A 23,967-nucleotide genomic window follows, 5' to 3' on the forward strand; every position below is an offset into this window, starting at 1 on the left:
ACGGGAGAGCATAGGCACAAGAGAGAGGGCCTCGATGCTCCAATCACAAGAGGGCAGGGACCGATTAAGAGGGGGCATGCATGGAGAGCTGAGAATGCAGCAATACAGTCGCAGCACATCGACACTATGCGTGTGATAATTGAGAGCAGGTACCGGTGGATGGAGCGCGCTCTATGAGGCTGAACAATTAGAGAGACAAAGAACAGCCAAAGACGGCAAATTAGGAAGGTTGCATATCAAAGCAAAGCCAATATCGTCGATCAAGTTCGATGGGCAAAGGGGGGTATGTGCAAGCCGAAGAAAGGGGGAATGGGGTATTTGGGGAAGCCCTGTCTACGAGGCGAATAACATAGGGATGACGTCGACAAATGATTTGAGTTAATATAAGTAAATTAACTAAATCCAAATTAACAAAATTCCATATGATGCTCACATAAAGTAAACGGCAAATTAAACATAAAATCCAAATAAAAGAAAAAAAAAACACGGCATAAGAGCAAACAAATGCAAATGATAAGGAGAAGGACATGCGACCAGAGCAGAAACTAGGAAAGGATGGAGGCCTGCAAAACAAAAGGAAAGCTATGTGGGAAAAAAAAAAAAAAAAAAAAAAAAAAAAAAAGGGGGAAAGAGTCAAGAAAGTGGATGCGGCTGCGTCGAGGACTATTACGGGACTTTCACCACGCATGGCAACAGCATGGATGAAAGGATGGGCCGATGGAAATTTACCGGCTGTATAGCGGTATCACCAAGTGATTCTGGAGGCCCAGGTTGCCTATATAAGGCGAGCAACGAGTCAGGACATCATCAAGTCGTCGAGTCAAGATCAAACAATCAAGTCATCGAGTCCTGATCAGCAAGCGAAGCAACAAAATATCTTTTGGCCTTACGAGTAACCTTAAGAATATTTGGCGCCTAGCAATCAACAAGTACGAGCAAGTCATCGAGTTATAAGGCCTTACGAGTAACCTTATGGACTCTTTAAAACAACAACAAAATCTAAATACAATTACAACAAGTACACAGTCAATACGAGTATCAACCCGAATCAGGGTGAAATCGCGTCTAACCGTTCAGCAATAAGTCCGAAGCTGTATATATATGATATATGTGTCATGATTTATATGAACATTTAACCAAAAGAAACCCAGAAACACAGAAATAGACTCTAACATACATTTATATATACATTAATTATTGTGTCGTGATTTCACTGGGGCACAAATTAAAATTTGTTGTGCCGAACCCCCCCCTAAAAAATAAAAATATTCTTAAAGGGAAAAAAGGGAGAGTTAAATTTTTTAATGGAAAACAGCCAACTATACAGAAACATACCACACAGAGCTGGACAAGAGGAAGTGGTGGCCTGGAAAATGTGTGTGCCAAAGAGCCTGTGACAACAAATAATGGAAGAAAACCACACGTCAGCGACGGCCGGGCATACGGGCAGTCGGCGAACAATTGCTAGGACCGCCGCAAGATACTACTGGCCGGGAATGCAAAGAGACATCAGAATCTTCGTCGGGAAATGCATGACATGTCTACAATTCAAACCCAGTCAACAACAAGCAGCAGGGAAATTACTAACGCAAGTACCGGAGGAACCATGGGCAACAGTATGCACGGACTTCGTTGGACCATTGCCCAGATCAAAAACACGGAAATTCGATGCTGCTGGTGATTATAGACCGTTTCTCGAAATGGACAGAAAAAAAACCCAAACGCAAGGAACCGGCGGTAGAACTTAGTAAAGTCCTTCAGAGAAAGGATTTTAGCAAGATTCGGGACACCAAAAATAGTGATAACGAATAATGGAGTCCAATTCACGAGCAAGATCTTCAGGAAAATGCTAGAAGGATGGGGAAGCAGCCACCAACTAACAGCGCCATATACGCCTCAGGAAAACCCAACCGAAAGAGTAAATAGAACTGTCAAAACAATGAAAAATTTTTTTTTTTTAATTTGTGTGTACTCGTTGATAGTTTTTACTAGAGTGATTTTGCATTTACCATTCCTGTCCTGTTCCGCTTGTTTTATATGCATTGCCCATTTGACTCATGAAGAGATTATTTTATTGGAGTCTCTCTCACTACTACCATCACAGCGCGCCTAGCCATTCATTTGTGTTGGTATCGGCTTGGTCCCGTTACTTTTCCTCATTTCTCTTTGCGTCATCCCAGATTTTGTTTACCGAGTATTGTGTTTTTTTTTTTTTTTTTTATTTATTGTTGCTCGAATAGATTTCTGTTGTTGGACACCTGTTGTATGCTTTGCATTTTGGTTACTGCTCATTGTATTTTACGTTGATATGTTGTTGTTGCTTAATGATGCTTTATATTATTTTAAATGCGAATCCTCTGGTTGTTCTTTTTGCTGGTTATACCCTTGCAAAAAGGGTATATTAATTTTGGTCAGAAGTGTGCAACGCATAGAACGAAGCATCTCCGACCATACAAAGTATATATATTCTTGATCAGCACGACGAGACGAGTTCAACTAGCCATGTCCGTCCGTCCGTCCGTCCGTCCGTCTATGCCAAATTTGATCAAGATCGGGTGACTATATCATATAGCTCCCATACAAACGGCCAAGTCACGAACAGTGACTTTCTCAATAACTTCGTTATTTTCTGAGCTATTGTCGTGAAACTTAATATTAGAGAGTTTACTACGCCTATAAGCGACTATGCCAAATTTGATCAAGATCGGGTGACTATATCATATAGCTCCCATACAAACGGCCAAGTCACGAACAGTGACTTTCTCAATACCTTCGTTATTTTCTGAGCTATTGTCGTGAAACTTAATATTAGAGAGTTTACTACGCCTATAAGCGACTATGCCAAATTTGATCAAGATCAGGTGACTATATCATATAGCTCCCATAGGAACGATTGGTCGAAAACAGTGACTTTTGTAAATAACTTCGTTACTTTTAACGCGATTGCTTTTAAATTAAACATTTCCTAATTTAATATATATGTTAATGACTGTGCCGAATTTGATAAAGATCGGGTGACTATATCATATAGCTCCCATAGGAACGATCGGTGGAAAAGAGTGACTTTGATCAATATCTTAGTTATTTCCTATGATTGTAGCCCTTTTTTCTCAAGCTTAAGCCTTTTTAGATAAAACGTTCTTCCACATTGATGGCTAATAGGTAAGGATAGAGTTACCAAAAAAGTTGCAAGGGTATACAAACTTTGACGCGGTCGAAGTTAGCCCCGGCCCTCTGGTTTTTTTACCAGGACTACCGGGCTACTGTACTAATGTACTCTGACTCAGAATGTTCGACTATACCTTGTTTTAACCATTCATCAACTTGTTATTATTTTACATTGATTTGGTATTGTTATTGAGTGACGTTGTATGCGGCTCTGTATCCACATCATCTGCTTGTTGTTTTATCTGGCTAATGAGTGCTTGTCTACTTTTTCCCGTGACTTCATGTCGTAGCTTGCCCTCCAAATTTGGGTGCTAATTTTGCAGCAAATCCTTCCGCTGCGTTTGACAGGTGATGCTCCTTTGCCCATACCGTAGATCCAATCGCCGGTCTCCATTCGCGCCGTCTCAGGTTATAATGCCGTGCCTGATCTTGTGCCGCAGTCTCCATGTTCCTTCTGATGAGTTCGAAAAGTTCTTTTATCTGGTTAGCTTTTTCCTCTGTTGTTGTCTGCTCCTTTCCTGTGCCATTTGTGACGCTGTCATTTATGGCTCCCGGCATTCTAGGTTCTCGGCCTTGCACCACATATGCTTGCGTAAATCCAGTTGCTTGAGATTGGCTTGTATTTATTGCCAATGTAATTTCCGGCCAGCACTCGTCCCAATTTCGTTGGTTGTCTCCTGCATATTGGGCAATCATTGTTTTGACAGTTCTATTTACTCTTTCGGTTGGGTTTTCCTGAGGCGTATATGGCGCTGTTAGTTGGTGGCTGCTTCCCCATTCTTCTAGCATTTTCCTGAAGATCCTGCTCGTGAATTGGACTCCATTATCCTTTATCACTATTTTTGGTGTCCCGAAGCTTGCTAAAATCCTTTCTCTGAAGGCCTTTACTAAGTTCTCCGCCGTTGCCTTGCGCATGGGTATGATTTCTGTCCATTTCGAGAAACGGTCTCAATCACCAGCAGCATCAAATTTCCGTGTTTTGATCTGGGCAATGGCCCAACGAAGTCCGCGCATACTGTTGCCCATGGTTCCTCCGTTACTTGCGTTAGTAATTTCCCTGCTGCTTGTTGTTGATTGGGTTTGAATTGTAGACATGTCATGCATTTCCCGACGAAGATTCTGATGTCTCTTTGCATTCCCGGCCAGTAGTACCTTGCGGCGGTCCTAGCAATTGTTCGCCGACTGCCCGTATGCCCGGCCGTCGCTGACGTGTGGTTTCCTTCCATTATTTGTTGTCGCAGGCTCTTTGGCACACACATTTTCCAGGCCACCACTTCCTCTTGTCCAGCTCTGTGTGGTATGTTTCTGTATAGTTGGCTGTTTTCCATCACATAGTCTGCATATTTTTGTGGCTGTTGCTTGATTTTTGTCATCATCTCCTGAATCCATTCACACTCCTTATTGGCTTGTCGTAGTCTAGCGCCGTTGTCTGTTATTCGATTGCATCTCTCGATTGGTTGCCTCGACAGGGCGTCTGCTACTATGTTCAGCTTGCCTTTCCGATATGATATTTCAAAGTCGTACTGGTGTAGTTCCAATGCCCATCTTGCTATTCTGCCTGTGGGACTATCTATGCTGTTCAGCCATTTTAGTGCCATGTGATCGGTCACTACCTTGAAATGGTATCCTTCCAGGTATGGCCTCAGTTTTCGTACGGCCCATACTATCGCCAGACACTCTTTTTCGGTTGCCGAATAATTTCTCTCCGACGAATTTAGTTCTCTGGACAGATATGATAGGACCCTCTCGCCTTCTTCGGTGTTCTGTATGAGGATTGCTCCTAGTCCCATGTTGCTTGCGTCTGTTTGAAGAACAAATAGTTTCGTGAAGTCCGGGCATGCTCTGGTCCATTTGTTAGCTTTTCTTTTACTGCGTTGAATGCTTCCTGATGTTCTTCATTCCAGTGCCACCTGGTTTTTTTTTTTAGTAGTGCATGTAGTGGATGTGGTAGGGCTGCGAATCCTGGTACGAATCTTCTGTACCATGATGCTACACCCAGGTATTGGCGTAGTTCTTTCACGCATGTTGGTGGTTTTAGCTGGGCTATTGCTGCTACTTTGTCTGGGTCCGTGGCTATACCATTTTCTGTCACTACGTGCCCCAGGAACTTTAACTCCTTTCGGAAGAACTGGCACTTCTCTGAGTTGATCCTTAGGTTTGCCTCTTTTAGCCTTCTGAATACTTCTTGCAGGTGTTGTTTGTGTTCTTTTATTGTTTTGCTCACGATTACTATGTCGTCTTGGTATGCAAACGCGTTTGGCATCATCTCCGGGCCAATCACTTGGTCTAGTGCTCGTTGAAACGTTGCTGACGCTGAGTGTAGACCGAATGGCATTACCTTCCACTGGAATAAACCTTTCCCTGGGACTGTAAATACTACTACTTCTGTCCTCCAGTGGTATCTGCCAATACCCGTCCTTTAAGTGCAAGCTGCTAATGAACCTTGCCTCACGCAATTGATTTAGTATGTAGTCGATACGTGGCATCGGATATGCATCCTTTATCGACTTTGCGTTGATTTGTCTAAAATCAACGCATAATCTCCATTTGCCCGTTTGCTTTTTCTTTACCATTACTATTGGTGAACTGTATGGGCTTTGTGATGGTTCTATGCATCCTAGCTTCAGCAACTCATCGACTTTTGCATTGATCTCCGCTTGCATCTTGGGGTTTTTTGGATAACATCGCTGTTTTATCGGGATGTCGTCCTTAATTGTGATTCTGTGTATCCCTACTTTTGACGGTCCCTTGATTTTCGCCAACTCCATTAGTTCGTGTTCTAGAAACGTGTGTATTTCTGCTTGCTCTTCTTTCTTTGTCACCATGATTGATATGCGTTCGGTTATCCTGCCCTGCATCCTTTTTGTCGTTGGAATTTGTATCCTGTGGCCTCCGCATGCTATTTCGGTGTCCATTAGCCTTAAAAAATTCCATCCTAAGATTAAGGCATCTATTCCGTCTGGCATGATGAGAAATGTTATGTTCATTTCTTTGTTTCCGAATCGAACGTATCCTGTCCACTGCTCGTTGATATTTCTGATCTTCCCGTCTGCCATGTATACTTGCTTGTTTGTGGTCTCTCGGTCTCCTTTGTTTCTCAGATTTTCCGCCATCTGTCGGCTCATGAAGTTGCTTGTGGCTCCAGAGTCTATTGTCGCCTTGATCTTTCTACCTGCTATTTCTATCATTGCTGACAGTTGGTCCTCCTCCTCTATTAGCTGTCCTATCAATTTTGAGGTGCTCGTTGGCTTGGTTCCTGCTCTGACCTCATAGGCTGAAACCGACGCCCGTTTCCCGATCTCCAACAACATTCTTTCGTTCGTGTTCCGATTTTTCCGCATTGCCAGCAGAAGATTAGTTGGTTATTGTTGCACTCGCCGGCCCAGTGTCCTGCCTCACCGCACCTCCGGCATGCCTGGTTCGGATTCATGACTCTTCGATTCTGGTTTTGCGTACTGGTATCCTGACATCTTCTGCATTGTGTTTCTTGGGGTCCGTAATTGTTTATCCCCCTGTGATTTACTTGGCTGCTGTGATCTTTACGTGAGTTATTTCTGTGGTGAAATTCGGCTCTTTCCTGCTCCAGCATTTCATGTTCCTCCGCTAGTTGCATCAGTGCCACCAGATTTGTGATGTTGTGTGGCCGAACGAATATTCGCAATTCTGGTGTGCAATTTTCAAGGATTACTTCGACTTGCTCAAATTGTGGAATCTTAAGAGGCCTCATCATTGTCTGCATTTCTACCATGTAGTCCTTAAAGCATTCATTGTTGCCCTGTTTGCGTGCCTTGACCTGATCGGCTAGTTTGGTAAAAAATCCCTTTGGCAAAAAGTATCTCTTGAAGCATTCTGCGAATTCTTTCCATGACGGCCATTGTTTATTGTTCGCAACATACCATTTTAGAGCTCTGTCTTTTAGCAATTCTGTCATCGCCCTTGGTATCATATCTAGTTCTATGCCGTACATGTCCGCTGACCACTCTATTTGTTACAGAAATTCTAGTGGTTTCGAATTTCCATCGAACTTAAACGTCCACTCTCTTACTTGTTTAGCCACCTTGGCATACTCGGTAGTCCTGCTTGCTGTGTTTTGTGCCATTTTTGTGGGTTCAATTGTTTGTCTTCTTTGGTTACTCTTCTCTCCAGTTTTGTCCAGTGCTCCTTCACTTCCCCATCTTGGTGGTACGAATGGGGGAATCGTCAGAGTAGCCATGTTTATTTTATGGAATGCCTCAGCCTCCTTGCTCTCACCATTCTCGCCTGTCTGTGCTGCGCTTGTTCCTGGTTTTTGCTTGGACATTTTTGTGAACTTGTTTTCCAATCGGCTTATCTCTTCTTTCCATTCTGGATCAGATTCGTTGTTGTTTACCCATTCGACAAGTTGTTTTCTCATCTCTTCTACCGTGCCGTTTATGCTGATTCCGATTCTTTGGCCTGTCTGTAGCAGATCCTCCTTTTTCATGTGATAGATCCAATTTCTACCCACTTTGAATTTATTACACACTTTTTATTTATTTTCGTTTTAATTTTCACTAGTATAGCACGTTGGGCGCCAGTTGTAACGATCCCTTTTTCGTCCTTCAGGATAATTTTAATCTTTAGGGCGAGGTTCGGCACAACAAATTTTAATTTGTGCCCCAGTGAAATCACGACACAATAATTAATGTATATATAAATGTATGTTAGAGTCTATTTCTGTGTTTCTGGGTTTCTTTTGGTTAAATGTTCATATAAATCATGACACATATATCATATATATACTGCTTCAGACTTATTGCTGAACGGTTAGACGCGATTTCACCCTGATTCGGGTCGATACTCGTATTGACTGTGTACTTGTTGTAATTGTATTTAGATTTTGTTGTTGTTTTAAAGAGTCCATAAGGTTACTCGTAAGGCCTTATAACTCGATGACTTGCTCGTACTTGTGGATTGCTAGGCGCCAAATATTCTTAAGGTTACTCGTAAGGCCAAAAGATATTTTGTTGCTTCGCTTGCTGATCAGGACTCGATGACTTGATTGTTTGATCTTGACTCGACGACTTGATGATGTCCTGACTCGTTGCTCGCCTTATATAGGCAACCTGGGCCTCCAGAATCACTTGGTGATACCGCTATACAGCCAGTAAATTTCCATCGGCCCATCCTTTCATCCATGCTGTTGCCATGCGTGGTGAAAGTCCCGTAATAGTCCTCGACGCAGCCGCATCCACTTTCTTGACTGCTGTGCGCCCATTGACTCTTGTCCTTGTTGCTCTGCTTTGCCCACATAGCGTCTCTGTTGCTATGCAGGCCTCCATCCTTTTCTAGTTTCTGCTCTGGTCGCATGTCCTTCTCCTTATGGGCTTGTTCTCTCGAATTTGTTTGCATGTTTGCTCTTCTATATGGCCGTTCACTTTATGTGAGCAACATATTGATTTTATGTTTATTTGGCCGTTTACTTATGTGAGCATCATATGGAATTTTGTTAATTTGGATTTAGTTAATTTACTTCGATATTAACTCAAATCATTTGTCTACGTCATCCATATGTTATTCGCCTCGTAGACAGGGCTTCCCCAATACCCCATTCCCCCTTTCTTCGGCTTGCACATACCCCCCTTTGCCCATCGAACTTGATCGACGATATTGGCTTTGCTTTGATATGCTGCATTCTCAGCTCTCCATGCATGCCCTCTCTTAATCGGTCCCTGCCCTCTTGTGATTGGAGCAGGGCCCGGCACAAAAGAGCGCTAGAAAAATGTAGTTGTATGTGTGCACTTGCTTGTCTGCGTGTGTTGCTTTACACTGCGCAAAATGAAAGTTGACAAAATTTTGCCTCAAATCAAGAAAACGAGTACAGCAGCTAAACTGATGCAAGAGAAAGATAGAAAAACAAAGTAGCGATCAATTTTTTCATGTGTCATCTCTCAACAAAGCGACATAGACCTGCTTGCGTCGAAATGCTGAAGAAAACTAAATCCATCTTGATTTTTTTGTGTGAGGACTTCGGCAGCCGTTCGGTTACACGCATACGAGGTGCCGAACGTGTTCGTCCCCCCGGGGATATGAGTGCCGGGCTCTGGATTGGAGCATCGAGGCCCTCTCTCTTGTGCCTATGCTCTCCCGCCGTTGGTTTTTGTGCTTTCAGCATCCCACTCATCTTCCCGCTGTGACGAAATTGCTGTTGGTCGTATGTGGTCCGATCGAACATGTTGCGTCGTATCGAAATGTTGCGTGTTTTAATTGCAGCAACATGTTGCTAAACATGATCTTTGGCAACATGTTGCCGGGCATCATGCATCCTCCTTTTTACATTGTATTGGTTTTACATGTTGTTGTGTGGGACATTATTGTCAAATATATGTTCCTCACACATAGTCTGCATATTTCTGTGGCTGTTGCTTGATTTTTGCCATCATCTTCTGAATCCATTCACACTCCCTATTGGCTTGTCGTAGTCTAGCGCCATTGTCTGTTATTCGATTGCATCTCTCCATTGGTTGCCTCGACAGGGCGTCTGCTACTATGTTCAGCTTGCCTTTCCGATATGATATTTCAAAGTCGTACTGCTGTAGTTCCAATGCCCATCTTGCTATTCTGCCTGTGGGACTATCTATGCTGTTCAGCCATTTTAGTGCCATGTGATCGGTCACTACCTTGAAATGGTATCCTTCCAGGTATGGCCTCAGTTTTCGTACGGCCCGTACTATCGCCAGACACTCTTTTTCGGTTGCCGAATAATTTTTCTCCGACGAATTTAGTTCTCTGGACAGATATGATAGGACCCTTTCGCCTTCTTCGGTGTTCTGTATGAGGATTGCTCCTAGTCCCATGTTGTTGTCTGTTTGAAGAACAAATAGTTTCGTGAAGTCCGGGCATGCTAAAACTGGTCCATTTGTTAGCTTTTCTTTTACTGCGTTGAATGCTTCCTGATGTTCCTTATTCCAGTGCCACCTGGTTTTTTTTTTTAGTAATGCATGTAGTGGATGTGTTAGGGCTGCGAATCCTGGTACGAATCTTCTGTACCATGATACTACACCCAGGTATTGGCGTAGTTCTTTCACGCATGTTGGTGGTTTTAGCTGGGCTATTGCTGCTACTTTGTCTGGGTCCGTGGCTATACCATTTTCTGTCACTACGTGCCCCAGGAACTTTAACTCCTTTCGGAAGAACTGGCACTTCTCTGAGTTGATCCTTAGGTTTGCCTCTATTAGCCTTCTGAATACTTCTTGCAGGTGTTCTTTGTGTTCTTTTATTGTTTTGCTCACGATTACTATGTCGTCTTGGTATGCAAACGCGTTTGGCATCATCTGGTGATCTATTGGTGAACTGTATGGGCTTTGTGATGGTTCTATGCATCCTACCTTCAGCAACTCATCGACTTTTGCATTGATCTCCGTTTGCATCTTGGGGTTTTTTGGATAATATCGCTGTTTTATCGGGATGTCGTCCTTCATTGTGATTCTGTGTATCCCTACTTTTGACGGTCCCTTGATTTTCGCCAACTCCATTAGTTCGTGTTCTAGAAACGTGTGTATTTCTGCTTGCTCTTCTTTCTTTGTCACCATGATTGATATGCGTTCGGTTATCCTGCCCTGCATCCTTTTTGTCGTTGGAATTTTTATCCTGTGGCCTCCGCATGCTATTTCGGTGTCCATTAGCCTTAAGAAATTCCATCCTAAGATTAAGGCATCTATTCCGTCTGGCATGATGAGAAATGTTATGTTCATTTCTTTGTTTCCGAATCGAACGTATCCTGTCCCCTGCTCGTTGATACTTCTGATCTTCCCGTCTGCCATGTATACTTGCTTGTTTGTGGTCTCTCGGTCTCCTTTGTTTCTCAGATTTTCCGCCATCTGTCGGCTCATGAAGTTGCTTGTGGCTCCAGAGTCTATTGTCGCCTTGATCTTTCTACCTGCTACTTCTATCATTGCTGACAGTTGGTCCTCCTCCTCTATTAGCTGTCCTATCAATTTTGAGATGCTGGTTGGCTTGGTTCCTGCTCTGACCTCATAGGCTGAAACCGACGCCCGTTTCCCGATCTCCAACAGCATTCTTTCGTTCGTGTTCCGATTTTTCCGCATTGCCAGCAGAAGATTAGTTGGTTATTGTTGCACTCGCCGGCCCAGTGTCCTGCCTCACCGCACCTCCGGCATGCCTGGTTCGGATTCATGACTCTTCCTTCTCGTATGTTGTTATGTGCTCGATTCTGGTTTTGCGTACTGGTATCCTGACATCTTCTGCATTGTGTTTCTTGGGGTCCGTAATTGTTTATCCCCCTGTGATTTACTTGGCTGCTGTGATCTCTACGTGAGTTATTTCTGTGGTGAAATTCGGCTCTTTCCTGCTCCAGCATTTCATGTTCCTCCGCCCAACGATCAAGTTTGATGGGCAAAGGGGGGGTATGTGCAAGCTGAAGAAAGGGGGAATGGGGTATTGGGGAAGCCCTGTCTACGAGGCGAATAACATATGGATGACGTAGACAAATGATTTGAGTTAATATCGAAGTAAATTAACTAAATCCAAATTAACAAAGTTCCATATGATGCTCACATAAAGAAAACGGCCAAATAAACAAAAAAATCAATATGTTGCTCATATAAAGTGAACGGCCATATAGAAAAGCAAACATGCAAACAAATTCGAGAGACCAAGCCCATAAGGAGAAGGACATGCGACCAGAGCAGAAACTAGAAAAGGATGGAGGCCTGCATAGCAACAAAGACGCTATGTGGGCGAAGCAGAGCAACAAGGACAAGAGTCAATGGGCGCACAGCAGTGAAGAAAGTGGAGGCGGCTGCGCCAAGAACTATTACGGGACTTTCACCACGCATGGCAACAGCATGGATGAAAGGATGGGCCGATGGAAATTTACCGGCTGTATAGCAGTATCACACCAAGGGATTCTGGAGGCCCAGGATGCCTATATAAGGCGAGCAGCAAGTCAGGACATCATCAAGTCGTCGAGTCGAGATCAATCAATCAAGTCATCGAGTCCTGATCAGCAAGCGAAGCAAAAAATATCTTTTGGCCTTACGAGTAACCTGAAGAATATTTGGCGCCTAGCAATCAACAAGTACGAGCAAGTCATCGAGTTATAAGGCCTTAAGAGTAACCTTATGGACTCTTAAAAACAACAACAAAATCTAAATACAATTACAACAAGTACACAGTCAATACGAGTAACAACCCGAATCAGGGTAAAATCGCGTCTAAACGTTCAACCATAAGTCTGAAGCAGTATATATATGATATATGTGTCATGATTTATATAAACATTTAACCAAAAGAAACCCAGAAACACAGAAATAAACTCCAACATTATTGTGTCGTGATTTCACTGGGGCACAAATTAAAATTTGTTGTGCCGAACCTCGCCCTAAAGATTGAAATTATCCTGAAGGACGAAAAAGGATCGTTACAACAATAGATTTCCTTTGGAACATAGGAACTTTTATACGTTGTGGAGGTTATCTGTTACAATTGCCCCCTTTCGATAAGCCCTACAGTCCCGTCAAGTCTATAATTCAGCCATCGCTAGTGTCGGACGACCACACCCGGTCTAATGCCCTACGCCTAAGGATACTTCCGGCTTTCAGCATAGCAGCAAACCAGTATGTCAGTCGGGCGCAGACTGGCCGCCTCCAGCACCTGACGCTGTCCTGAACCCATTCCGACAGCCTGGTGAAGAAAAGAAGCCAGCAACTAAGGTGGACACCCGATAAGCTTCGGTAGAAACCGAGGTTCGTGAGGAGGATTTGAAGCCAAAGGAATCATCCACCATGGTACATGAGAGCCAAAGCAATACCTCCCAGGATCAGAAGAAATACTACGACGACAGGACTGGCGTCCTAGCATCGGGAGCGTCGTCATGCTCAGGCAACATATGTTGTACGATGCCAACGAAGGATTTAACCCAAAACTGGCGCCTAAGTATAAAGGCCCGTATAAAATAATCAAGTTTCTTTCCAGCAATGTCGTAAGACTACAAGAAGCCCACTGGCGTGAGCGACGTACCGCAGGCCTAGCTGACTTGAAGGCCTTCAATAGTGATGACAAGGAACCCCCAGAACCCAGTCCTTCTGAAGACATCTGCCTCGGGACACCTCGTATCCACGGCCCGCACGAGGCCACCAACTAAAGATTTTTCAAGGGGGACCACATGTTGGTGGGTGCGCCTGCCCAACGTCCCCCTTTCTCCTAAAGAGGGGCTCTTCGCGCTGATACTCAGCGCAAATTATCTAATCATTGTATCTTAGTTTTATTGGTAGCATGTTTGTAAATCGCACTCGTAGTGTCTCGTTAGGGCGACCCAGAGCACAGGGTAGTTTTAAAATACCTTATTATTCACAGCATGTCGCAACCAAGTAAAGAAAATGTTGATTATGACAGGAGAAAACCATTGGACTACGTACCATCGAGTGGAGTGGTCAGTTATCATATCAGTGGTCATACTTCCACCTGTCCTACGGAGGATCCACGCAGGCAGGACTTGTCTCACACTGGACACCCCTCCACGGTCCGAGTACGAACCGGTCAACCCTTAGTTGACACTACGCGTTCCCCCGATGGTCACCAGCCAGAAAGAGACCGACTCAGGCCCCATCGACGAAGGGGCCCGACCTCGGCTATCGACACGCACTCCCAACATCGTTATCACCCAACAACCCAGTAGTAGCGCCGGCCCGAGCTCACGACGGAACCATTGCTTCTTGGTGTGGGCGTACAACCGATTTTTCAGAATCCAACTGAAGCCGCACGGACGGGTCACGGGCCATTTCGTCCACGCGAAGAAAGGACACCGTGTGACGAGTCACAATACTTGGCAGCTTCTGACACCCCATTACCGTTCCCCTTCTGATGTATACATTTAAGTAAACTACGCCTATGCAGGGCACCTCTGTTGGTTATCTTTCGTTACGCCCATGGAGGGCATATTTAAATGTTCCAACATGGGATTAACTGTAGTTCTTTTCGACAGACGATTCTCATGATCTAAATCTATCTCTTTCTGACTAATGACTTGGCGTGGCAGCGGCGTCGACGCGTCGCCGAGTGGGCTATCTCTCAGCATCGGTCGCTGCGCCGCGAGCCGACGCCAAATGGAAAAGCAAAGAAATCGAAAGTGAAAGAGAGGGACGGAGATCGTGATGCGTGCCAAAGCACAAGCGTGCCGTTAGGACATAAGTAGGCAGAGCAAGGGTGGGTTTGAACTGAGAGTTAGTTGAGGAGAAAATCACTTCGCCAGCAACCACGAGAGTGAAAAGTTGACAAGTGAAATCAATAGCAGCAGAAGACAAAACGCATAGTGCCATAAGGAAATCATCCAGGATTAGCAGGTGAGCCAATGCCCAAAGTTCCCCCTTATTTTTACTTGAGTGCGGTAGGGACCCAACTTACTAAAGATGTTTAGTACTAGTTAGTTAACAATAAACTATATATTATCGTTTAATACACCCAGCATTATTTCTTTATATGTCTACCTTTTCCCTTTCCTTTTCCTTGGCCACTTAACAATGAGTGGAGCCGAAGGATCAGCGGACTTCGGCAGGATGAGTTATTCTCCTGCAGACGAAGTCAGTCGCTGGTCTCTGGGCTCAGTCACTCAAGGTGAAGAGGAATATTTTATACGTAAGCCTATTCAATATATATATATATATATATATAGGAGTCAACACAGAAGCAGAATTTTATATATATATATATATATATGTATATTGGTGGTTAGGGTATTTAAAGGTCGCATATACGTTGTCGATGTGCCAAGCGCTTTTAGTTTTCTTTGCAAGCGACAGTTACATGCGAGAAAGAGACAGGGACACGCGAGAGAGAATGAGAGCAGACAGTTCACCGTTTGATTTGGGGCGTGTGTGTCAGCTACGAGCATTCTCTCGCCATTTCTCTCTCACTCTTACACACAGCTTTGATTCAAACGTTTTTTTTTTGTCATTCCTTCATTCACACTGATTTGCAAGTACAGTCGCGCGTTGAATTTCGTGTTAGTGTATTTTTTTTTTTTTTTGCCATGCTAGGTGAGAAAATTGGCAGAGTCTCTGGCAGGGTTTCAACAGAATTATCAGCAGAGTCATCAACAGAGTTTTCGACAGGATTAATAGGATCCTCAACAGCATAGTTCGGAGAGAATTATTAATGAAGTCAGCTACTGAGTTACCGACAGAGCTAACGATAGAGTCATCAACAAAGACATCGACAGAGTCACACCTGGAAATCAGTTAAAAAAAAAAAAAAAATAATATATATATATATAACACGCGCAAAGAAGGTCATGCTAAGTAAGAATATCGGCAGAGTCTCCGGCAGGGTTTCTACAGAATTATCAGCAGAGTCATCAACAGAGTTTTCGACCGTATTGATAATCTCATCATCAGTATATTTCGGAGAGAATTAATAATGGACTCAGCTACTGAGTTACCGACAGAGCTAGCAATAGGGTCATCAACGGAGCCATCGACAGAGTCGAATATAGAAATTAGTTTTATTAAAATAAAAATTTTTACAAGAGAAAAGAAAAGAGCTGAAGTTATCAGAAGCAGATAGAGCGAGTCAAGGTCATAAGTGGGACTGTAACCTACCGCACTTCGAGTTGAACGGGACTTGGGTATGGGTAACCTTAAAATCCACCACTCTCACCCAAAGCAGCAGCAGCAGTAGCAGCAGAGTGAAAGAGGCGGAAGAGTAAAGCACAAGGGGCCATTTAAGTCCATGTATATGCACTGGAAAAGGGAGTCAGTGTTTGGAACTCAGCAAGAGAATATCGAGGAGAAAAAAGAAAGTGCTTCAATCCGGAAGGATAACAATTGGACAAGAATGATCAACAGGACTACTCGTCGATGCAAGGATTTATAACGAAAAGATCAACAAGGACATAGATATTCACTGCTAAGGTGAACTAAGCTTCAAGGGTACCTCAGCACCCAAGGAGATTAATGCAAAGGACATCAGGAAATTCGGCAGCAAGGACCATTACTTTCCCAAGGATATTCTAAACATTAATCGGAATAAACGCTTTTTTTCTTTGGGCAACAACGAGGGAGATTTAATAACTTCCCTAACGAATACATTCTACATTCAAGGATTTTCCCAATCTAAATAAACAAAATGGGTCTAATTTTATCAACAGGCAAGATCTTTCTTATATATTCGAACCATTGCAAAGATTTTGTTTAAAATATTTAAACCGAAAACCACCTCGAAAGTTTCCCTAGCGGGGATAATTCTCATTTACACGTCACCGTTATTTACTTATCTTTGAACAAACATATATATTTTTATATTTTCTTCACCTGCAGAATGTATTAAAAATGAAATAAAATATATATACGCATTGGTCAACTTGCACATCCATATCATAGTTTATCGGTTTACCGTAGCCATCTTTACATAGTATCGCGTAGCCCACTGGTCGAACTTCGAAATCTTTTGGCTGCTTATCGCTTACATTACGACCCCGAGTCCTTACTAATATCCTAGCAATGGGCATTCATTGGATAAACCATCGTCACAAAGCCGAGTTGGAAGTCCTTTGTGACGAACTCGGATTAGACACCGGTAAAATACTGGAGGACCTAAGGAATCGTTTCCGCGAGCTCGCCTCAAGGGAGGATCATAATCCCGAGGTATTGAGTCGACTTGCCGAAATCGAAGACCAATTTAGCACCGGGGACAAGAAATTAGATGTAAAACCGCAGTCTAGAGCGCCGTCGCCCGTAACTTGTTTTCACAACTACCGGTGCCACAAGACACTTAATATCGTTCTGAATCGCATCCTATCGATCCTATCTATTTCATAGAGCAAATAGAGACTCGAGCCGCGACGTACCGTTTGAGCTTGGAGACACTGCCTCCGATGATGACCATCTTATTGACCGGACGGGCCGAAAGCTGGTGGCACACCAGCGGGTATCCGGAGATGACATGGGTAGATTTCAAGTCCGAATTTTTAGAGTTCTTTCTACCCCCCCGCTATTTTGAGAAAAAAGAGGAACATACGCGCTCGAAAGCAACGGAGTATCTAGTAGATCTACGATTGATGATGAAGAGAGCTCACTACTCGACGTTACAGGAACTCGACAGGATCTACGAGAATCTATTACCAGACTACAAGCTGTATACCCGACGAAATGATTTCCAAACGTTACCCGGCTTAACCAAGTTGGTGGTAAATTATGAGACAATCCGATTGGAGCAAGGCAGCGATGACTCAGCGCATTCTTGGAAAAGGAGCAACGCCATTCAAAATAAGCCCTACCCGGACCCCAGCCCAGTAACGCCCTCCTCCCGCATCCAACTGCATGTCTTCCTCAATAGAAAACCAATGGTAGCTACCTTGATTCAGAAGCGAACAAGAGTTTCATAAACGAGGAAGTGGCTCTTCAGCACTTCGCCCCGTTCCTCCTGCGAGACATTCATACTTATATTAACCTTGCTGATAATACTCGTGCAGCGATCACAAGTTCTCTCAGGGCAAGCATCGGTCTCGGGGCACAGACCGTACATATGACATTGTTAGCGATGCCATCGATGATGGACCTTCTTATTCTGAGAATAGATTTCCTTTGGAACATAGGAACTTTTATACGTTGTGGAGGTAATCTGTTACAATTGCCCCCTTTCGATAAGCCCTACAGTCCCGTCAAGTCTATAATTCAGCCATCGCTAGTGTCGGACGACCACACCCGGTCTAATGCCCTACGCCTAAGGATACTTCCGGCTTTCAGCATAGCAGCAAACCAGTATGTCAGTCGGGCGCAGTCTGGCCGCCTCCAGCACCTGACGCTGTCCTGAACCCATTCCGACAGCCTGGTGAAGAAAAGAAGCCAGCAACTAAGGTGGACACCCGATAAGCTTCGGTAGAAACCGAGGTTCGTGAGGAGGATTTGAAGCCAAAGGAATCATCCACCATGGTACATGAGAGCCAAAGCAATACCTCCCAGGATCAGAAGAAATACTATGATCTAAGATGACAGGACTGGCGTCCTAGCATCGGGAGCGTCGTCATGCTCAGGCATCATATGTTGTACGATGCCAACGAAGGATTTAACCCAAAACTGGCGCCTAAGTATAAAGGCCCGTATAAAATAATCAAGTTTCTTTCCAGCAATGTCGTAAGACTACAAGAAGCCCACTGGCGTGAGCGACGTACCGCAGGCCTAGCTGACTTGAAGGCCTTCAATAGTGATGACAAGGAACCCCCAGAACCCAGTCCTTCTGAAGACATCTGCCTCGGGACACCTCGTATCCACGGCCCTCACGAGGCCACCAACTAAAGATTTTTCAAGGGGGACCACATGATGGTGGGTGCGCCTGCCCAACGTCCCCCTTTCTCCAAAAGAGGGGCTCTTCGCGCTGATACTCGGCGCAAATTATCTAATCATTGTATCTTAGTTTTAATGGTAGCATATTTGTAAATCGCACTCGTAGTGTCTCGTTAGGGCAACCCAGAGCACAGGATAGTTTTAAAATACCTTATTATTCACAGCATGTCGCAACCAAGTAAAGAAAATGGTGATTATGACAGGAGAAAACCATCGGACTACGTACCATCGAGTGGAGTGGTCAGTTATCATATCAGTGGTCATACTTCCACCTGTCCTACGGAGGATCCACGCAGGCAGGACTTGTCTCACACTGGACACCCCTCCACGGTCCGAGTACGAACCGGTCAACCCTTGGTTGACACTACGCGTTCCCCGATGGTCACCAGCCAGAAAGAGACCGACTCAGGCCCCATCGACGAAGAGGCCCGACCTCAGCTATCGACACGCACTCCCTAACATCGTTATCACCCAACAACCCAGTAGAAGCGCCGGCCCGAGCTCACGACGGAACCATTGGTTCTTGGTGTGGGCGTACAACCGATTTTTCAGAATCCAACTGAAGCCGCACGGACGGGTCACGGGCCATTTCGTCCACGCGAAGAAAGGACACCGTGTGACGAGTCACAATACTTGGCAGCGTCTGACACCCCATTACCGTTCCCCTTCTGATGTATACATTTAAGTAAACTACGCCTATGCAGGGCCCCTCTGTTGGTTATCTTTTATCAAATAAATGTTCTGTAAACGGGACTCTGGGACTTAGAACTGTACCCCAGCCAGAGCTTCCTTACAGCTTGCTAAATTATCGGAACCAGAAATGGGTATATATTGGGATTTAATAGTTGAGAATGTTGAACTTTGTTTGAGAATTAAGCAGCTACCAAGCATAATGCTCTTCGGTGTAGCGCAAAAAGGCAAAGGAAAAGAGAAGGACTAGAGCAGTTAGGAATAGTGAATAATGCAAGAAATTTTGGATACAATTAGAAAGGATGGGGAAATACATCAAAAGCAAATCCAGAATTACAATGAGCAGCAGTATAATAGCAAAAGGGTAGCACCCATAGGATATAAGGCAGGGGATTATATATGATGAAGAATTTCGATTCAACTATAGGAGCGTCAAAAAAGCTAATCCCAAAACACAAAGAGCCTTATGTAATAGACAAGGTTCTCAAAAATGCCCGATTTTTAATTAAAGATGTGGAAGGCTTTCAGATTAGTCGTAACCCTTATTACGGTCAGGACGGCCGAGTTGTAGCAGGATAGACGGTCACACTTGCTCTCTTGCTACTCTTCGATCCCAGTATTTTAATTGACTCTCTGTCGTGTGAGTCAGGCGTTGCTGAGGGTTGAGGAGTGTGAGACAGATATGTAACATGCGCTTGTCGTTCAAAATTTGAAAACTCAACCGAAAATGGTTAATCGTGGAAACATCCCATTTAGCTTGTTTTTAGTACCCGAATCAGTACATTGTGTTATCGATAATTTATGACCTTACGTATTCACGTAAGTCGTCACGTATCGATCGGTGAAATATCGGCTTAAAGCTCAGCCCTAGATTAAAGAATATTGGCGAAAGGAAAATTAAAAGATTAAAATACGCGTGGCCTCGTTCTTTCTTAACTCAACTCCCAAAGGAGACGGAGGTGCTACACTCCTCGCTGCCAACTTCACGGCGATCTTTGCTGCACCCACCGCGTGTATCGTGCAAGAAAAAAAATATAACCCTTTCAATTGCATCCTTCATAGGATTGCCCAACAAAACACCCAACTTGGTTTTGGTGTAGTTTTTGGTAGTGCATTGGAGAGAGTAGCAGCGGAGCGCCTCTGATTTTTTTTGGCTATCGCCGCTCCAATCGAAATAAATTTATTCCAAAATTTTTGTGGCTGTGGTGTCGCTCTCCATGGGGTAAATATATATATAATTGTTTGACGTGTAGCTTATTAACCTGTTCCTACTAGGGACTGGCACCACAAGTACGTAGCAGATTACCCCTGAGTGGTAGACCGCCAAGTCCGATTATTCAACTGAGAAAAGAGGACTCAGTCTCAATGAATGCGCCTTTCTGTCCATTTTTGACCGGACTCATTCCGAAAAAGAACACGTGGTTTTGTGCAGTGCAGCCGTAAAATAATCAGGATGGGTGCAAGCGTTTAAAAGCCCTTCAAATTTAATGGTGTCTATGCATTCGAGCCTCTCGGTCCTGCCAATGATTATCGCGAGTACTTAACCAAAAAGAAAAAAAAAAAAAATCAAAAAAGTTAAATTCGGCTATGCCGAAGTTTATTACCCTTGCAGTCCTTGACAATAATAATTTCATGTTAAATTTGTTTTCTGCAACTCAATTCATTAATATACAAACAAAACAATTTTACTCTTATACTATGTACAATTTGTTTTTTTTCCTCATTCCTAAGCAGCAAGCACGCATACACATACAGTTTATGTAGCGTTGCGTCGTGTGTGTTGTGTGCTCTGTTGATTTGATGATGACGTGTAGGCAGAGCAGGCTGCCGGCAGCGTTGACCGATTTTATAGACTGTAACTTGTGTTCTTTTCCGATGGGTAATTTTGGGATCTGAGATTTTATATAATTATTATATTGGTGATTTTGGGGATACATTTGAAAATTTTGTTCGAGTATATGATTGTGTCGCCCAAAGATTTTAACTTTATCTCACCCGGGTACCAAAAAAGCAGTCCCAAAAACATTGGCATGCCCGATAGGCTCTTAAGATGGCTGAGTAAAAAGCGCACGCCCCACGGAAGAAAGGGAGAAAGGGAAAAAGGAAAAAAGGGAAGAAGGAAAAGACAAAAAGACATTACTATATCAACTTTCCTTCTCATAAAAAAAAAAAAAAATTTTTATGGGGGGGGGAAAAACCCCCCCTCTTTTTTACAAAAAAAAAAACATATAAAAAATTTAATAAAAAAAAAAAAAAAAAAAAAAAAAAAAAAAAAAAAAAAAAAAAAAAAAAAAAAAAAAAAAAAAAATAAAAAAAAATAAAAAAATAAAAAAGAAAAAAATGTTCTTGTAATACTTAGACCTCTAATACTTATAAGAGTTATTTGTTCACAGAGAGAGAGAAAGAGGATACGAATAATGTTAATGTTAATGTGCATAATCGAAAACGGGTGCTCCCAAACCAAATCAGAGGCTTCTGACTACCTTAAATCATCTTATCTATTTTTGAACAGCCTCCGCTGTGAGATTTTAACTTTGCGTATTGAGGAGTTGCCCACTTAATTGAGAGAGTTAGGTCTAGAGACTACAGCCCTTAAAGCAGAGCTGCAAACGCGTCTACTCGCTCACTATGATCTAATAGAAACTGAGATTGACGGGCAAGGCAGATTTCGCCTCGGCTAGAACAATTCGAGAAGTCCCGAACACATATGGGCAAAGGTCATGGTTCACACTAAAGTATGTGGAGGGAAGCGTTCTCGGATATTGGTTGTTTTTGATGTTGTAAATGGATATGGAGAGAATTTTTTCGATAAGTTTTTTTAAGGGGTATTTGTAAAAGGACGAAAAATAGGCGTCGTTCGAGAACTCCTGGTTGAATTTCGATCAATTTCCGTGTCTAATTTTTAACAGTGGACTAATAGCGTAAAAACGTTGTTTTACGGTTTGTTGTCGATATGACGGTTTATTAAGGACGTACGTCGAATGGTGACTTGCATTGGAATTACGTGAGAGAATAAGAACAAGGGTCAGTCTCTAACTTCTTCTTGGAACCGATCTCGATCGAACTAATCATAGATGGGGTAAGTTCGAAAATTCTCCAAAAGGCATAAACCTAATATTAATCTTTTTAGTTACAAATAATTTCAACATTCTTTCCAATCTACCGTAAATTACCATCACTTCTAACATACCAATTACATTTTGGCCGTTTCCCGCCGCTGCAGCTATGCGCACTTGACCTTTAGTTTTTGCGAAGTGGGGAAAATGTGAAAAATCTGTTTGTGCTAAGTCCGAGCCTATACAACTTATGCTGGCACCGGTATCCAATAAACCTAATTCTGTGAACGTAAGAAACGAGACTTCTGCATAGCTCCTATTATCGGTGTCATTTCTAAAAATTGTTGCAACAAAAAGTTTCCTGGTTTGTCTTGCGTGATCATAATATTTCCTTAGTCTTAACATGCGTTTAGACGAGGTTTGGTCAGATCTGAAAATTTTGTCTTTAACCGTAAGGTAATGTTGTAAACGCTCAGGATATGACAAAAATCTTAGTGGGAGTTTGTGAGACTTTCGTACGTTTACTTTATGATTCACAAGGTCGATACTTTACTGAACGTTTTTCGAGTTGGATGTATGCACCCTTCGGTCGGTTTTCCGCTAACCTTCTTATACAATCTTGACATTAAGGCTTGTAAAGATTTGACGGTGCCGCAACCGTAACAAAAAATGGTGCGGTCTTCTAGACAGTTTTGCCATGTGTGACCGGCTTCGCGACAATCCAACAAACGAACTTTCCTTGCACAGCAGCCACTTCATACTCCTCGTCTGGGTCTGGGACTATTTTATTATCTTCGGTTTCCCCTTCTTGAATTTCAAAAATTTGTCTGCGTTTACACATAAGCATACCGCTCCTCTGCCTGCAGAGGTTTAAAAACCAAAATATTAAAAACAAACAATAATAAAACCAGAGGTTTAATTTAAAAGCAATCGCGTTAAAAGTAACGAAGTAATTTACAAAAGTCACTTTTTTCCACCGATCGTTCCTATGGGAGCTGTATGATATAGTCATCCGATCTTTATCAAATTTGGCGCAGTCGTTTATAGGCGTAATAAACTCTCTAATATTAAGTTTCACAATAATAGCACGGAAAGTAACGAAGTTATTGAGAAAAGTCACTGTTCGTGACTTTGGGTTTTGTATGGGAGCTATATGATATAGTGGTCCGATCCGGCTGAATCCGAGATATACAACCCCTGCAGTATATACAAGCCTACATGCAAAATTTCAGCTCTGTAGCTTTTACGGACTAGGAGGAGTTTGCGTTGATCCAGACGGACGGACGGACATGGCTATTTGAACTCGTCTCGTCGTGCTGATCAAGAATATATATACTTTGTATGGTCGGAGATGCTTCGTTCTATGCAATTTCCCTTTTTGTCAGGGTATATTAAACTAAAATTAAGACTTAAATTTAATTAAAGATGTGGAAGGCTTTCAGATTAGTCGTAACCCTTATCAAGGTGTTTGGAATAGCCACAGTATAAGACATTGGATAGGTAAAAGAAAAAGTGACTAAAAGTTATGCTTACGCAAATGAAAATAATGTTAACTGTAATAGGCTTTTATATAATTTACCTTAATTAATTTGTAGTAATAAGATTTCACCTTATTGTAACATTTATTATGTAAGGATCAGGAGATCTTACGGTCAGGACGGCCGAGTTGTAGCAGGATAGACGGTCATACTTGCTCTCTTGCTACTCTTCGATCCCAGTATTTTAATTGACTCTCT

The 23,967-nt window shown here is 43.0% G+C and overlaps 1 protein-coding gene across 1 annotated transcript; it reads right to left on the reverse strand.

Moving 5' to 3' along the window:
- Positions 1 to 4,116: 4,116 nt before the first annotated feature.
- Positions 4,117 to 6,479, reverse strand: LOC137574486 (uncharacterized). The gene is made up of 3 exons (XM_068286820.1): positions 5,507 to 6,479; positions 4,321 to 4,969; positions 4,117 to 4,231 (listed from the first exon to the last, which is right to left on the reverse strand). The coding sequence occupies exons 1-3, from the start codon at positions 6,477 to 6,479 to the stop codon at positions 4,117 to 4,119; spliced, it is 1,737 nt and encodes a 578-aa protein (XP_068142921.1).
- Positions 6,480 to 23,967: the final 17,488 nt, after the last annotated feature.

Source organism: Drosophila tropicalis, unplaced genomic scaffold (genome assembly GCF_018151085.1).
Source record: "Drosophila tropicalis isolate 14030-0801.00 unplaced genomic scaffold, ASM1815108v1 contig_1132, whole genome shotgun sequence".
NCBI classification, from domain to species: Eukaryota; Metazoa; Arthropoda; class Insecta; order Diptera; family Drosophilidae; genus Drosophila; species Drosophila tropicalis.

Coding starts and splice junctions, on each gene's coding strand:
- LOC137574486 (XM_068286820.1), bottom strand. CDS start 6,479: ATGTTGTTGGAGATCGGGAAACGGGCGTCGGTTTCAGCCTATGAGGTC. Junction 4,970..5,506: donor AAGGTTTATTCCAGTGGAAG/GTAATGCCATTC, acceptor TTCTTCAAACAG/ACGCAAGCAACATGGGACTA. Junction 4,232..4,320: donor ATTGCTAGGACCGCCGCAAG/GTACTACTGGCC, acceptor ATCAACAACAAG/CAGCAGGGAAATTACTAACG.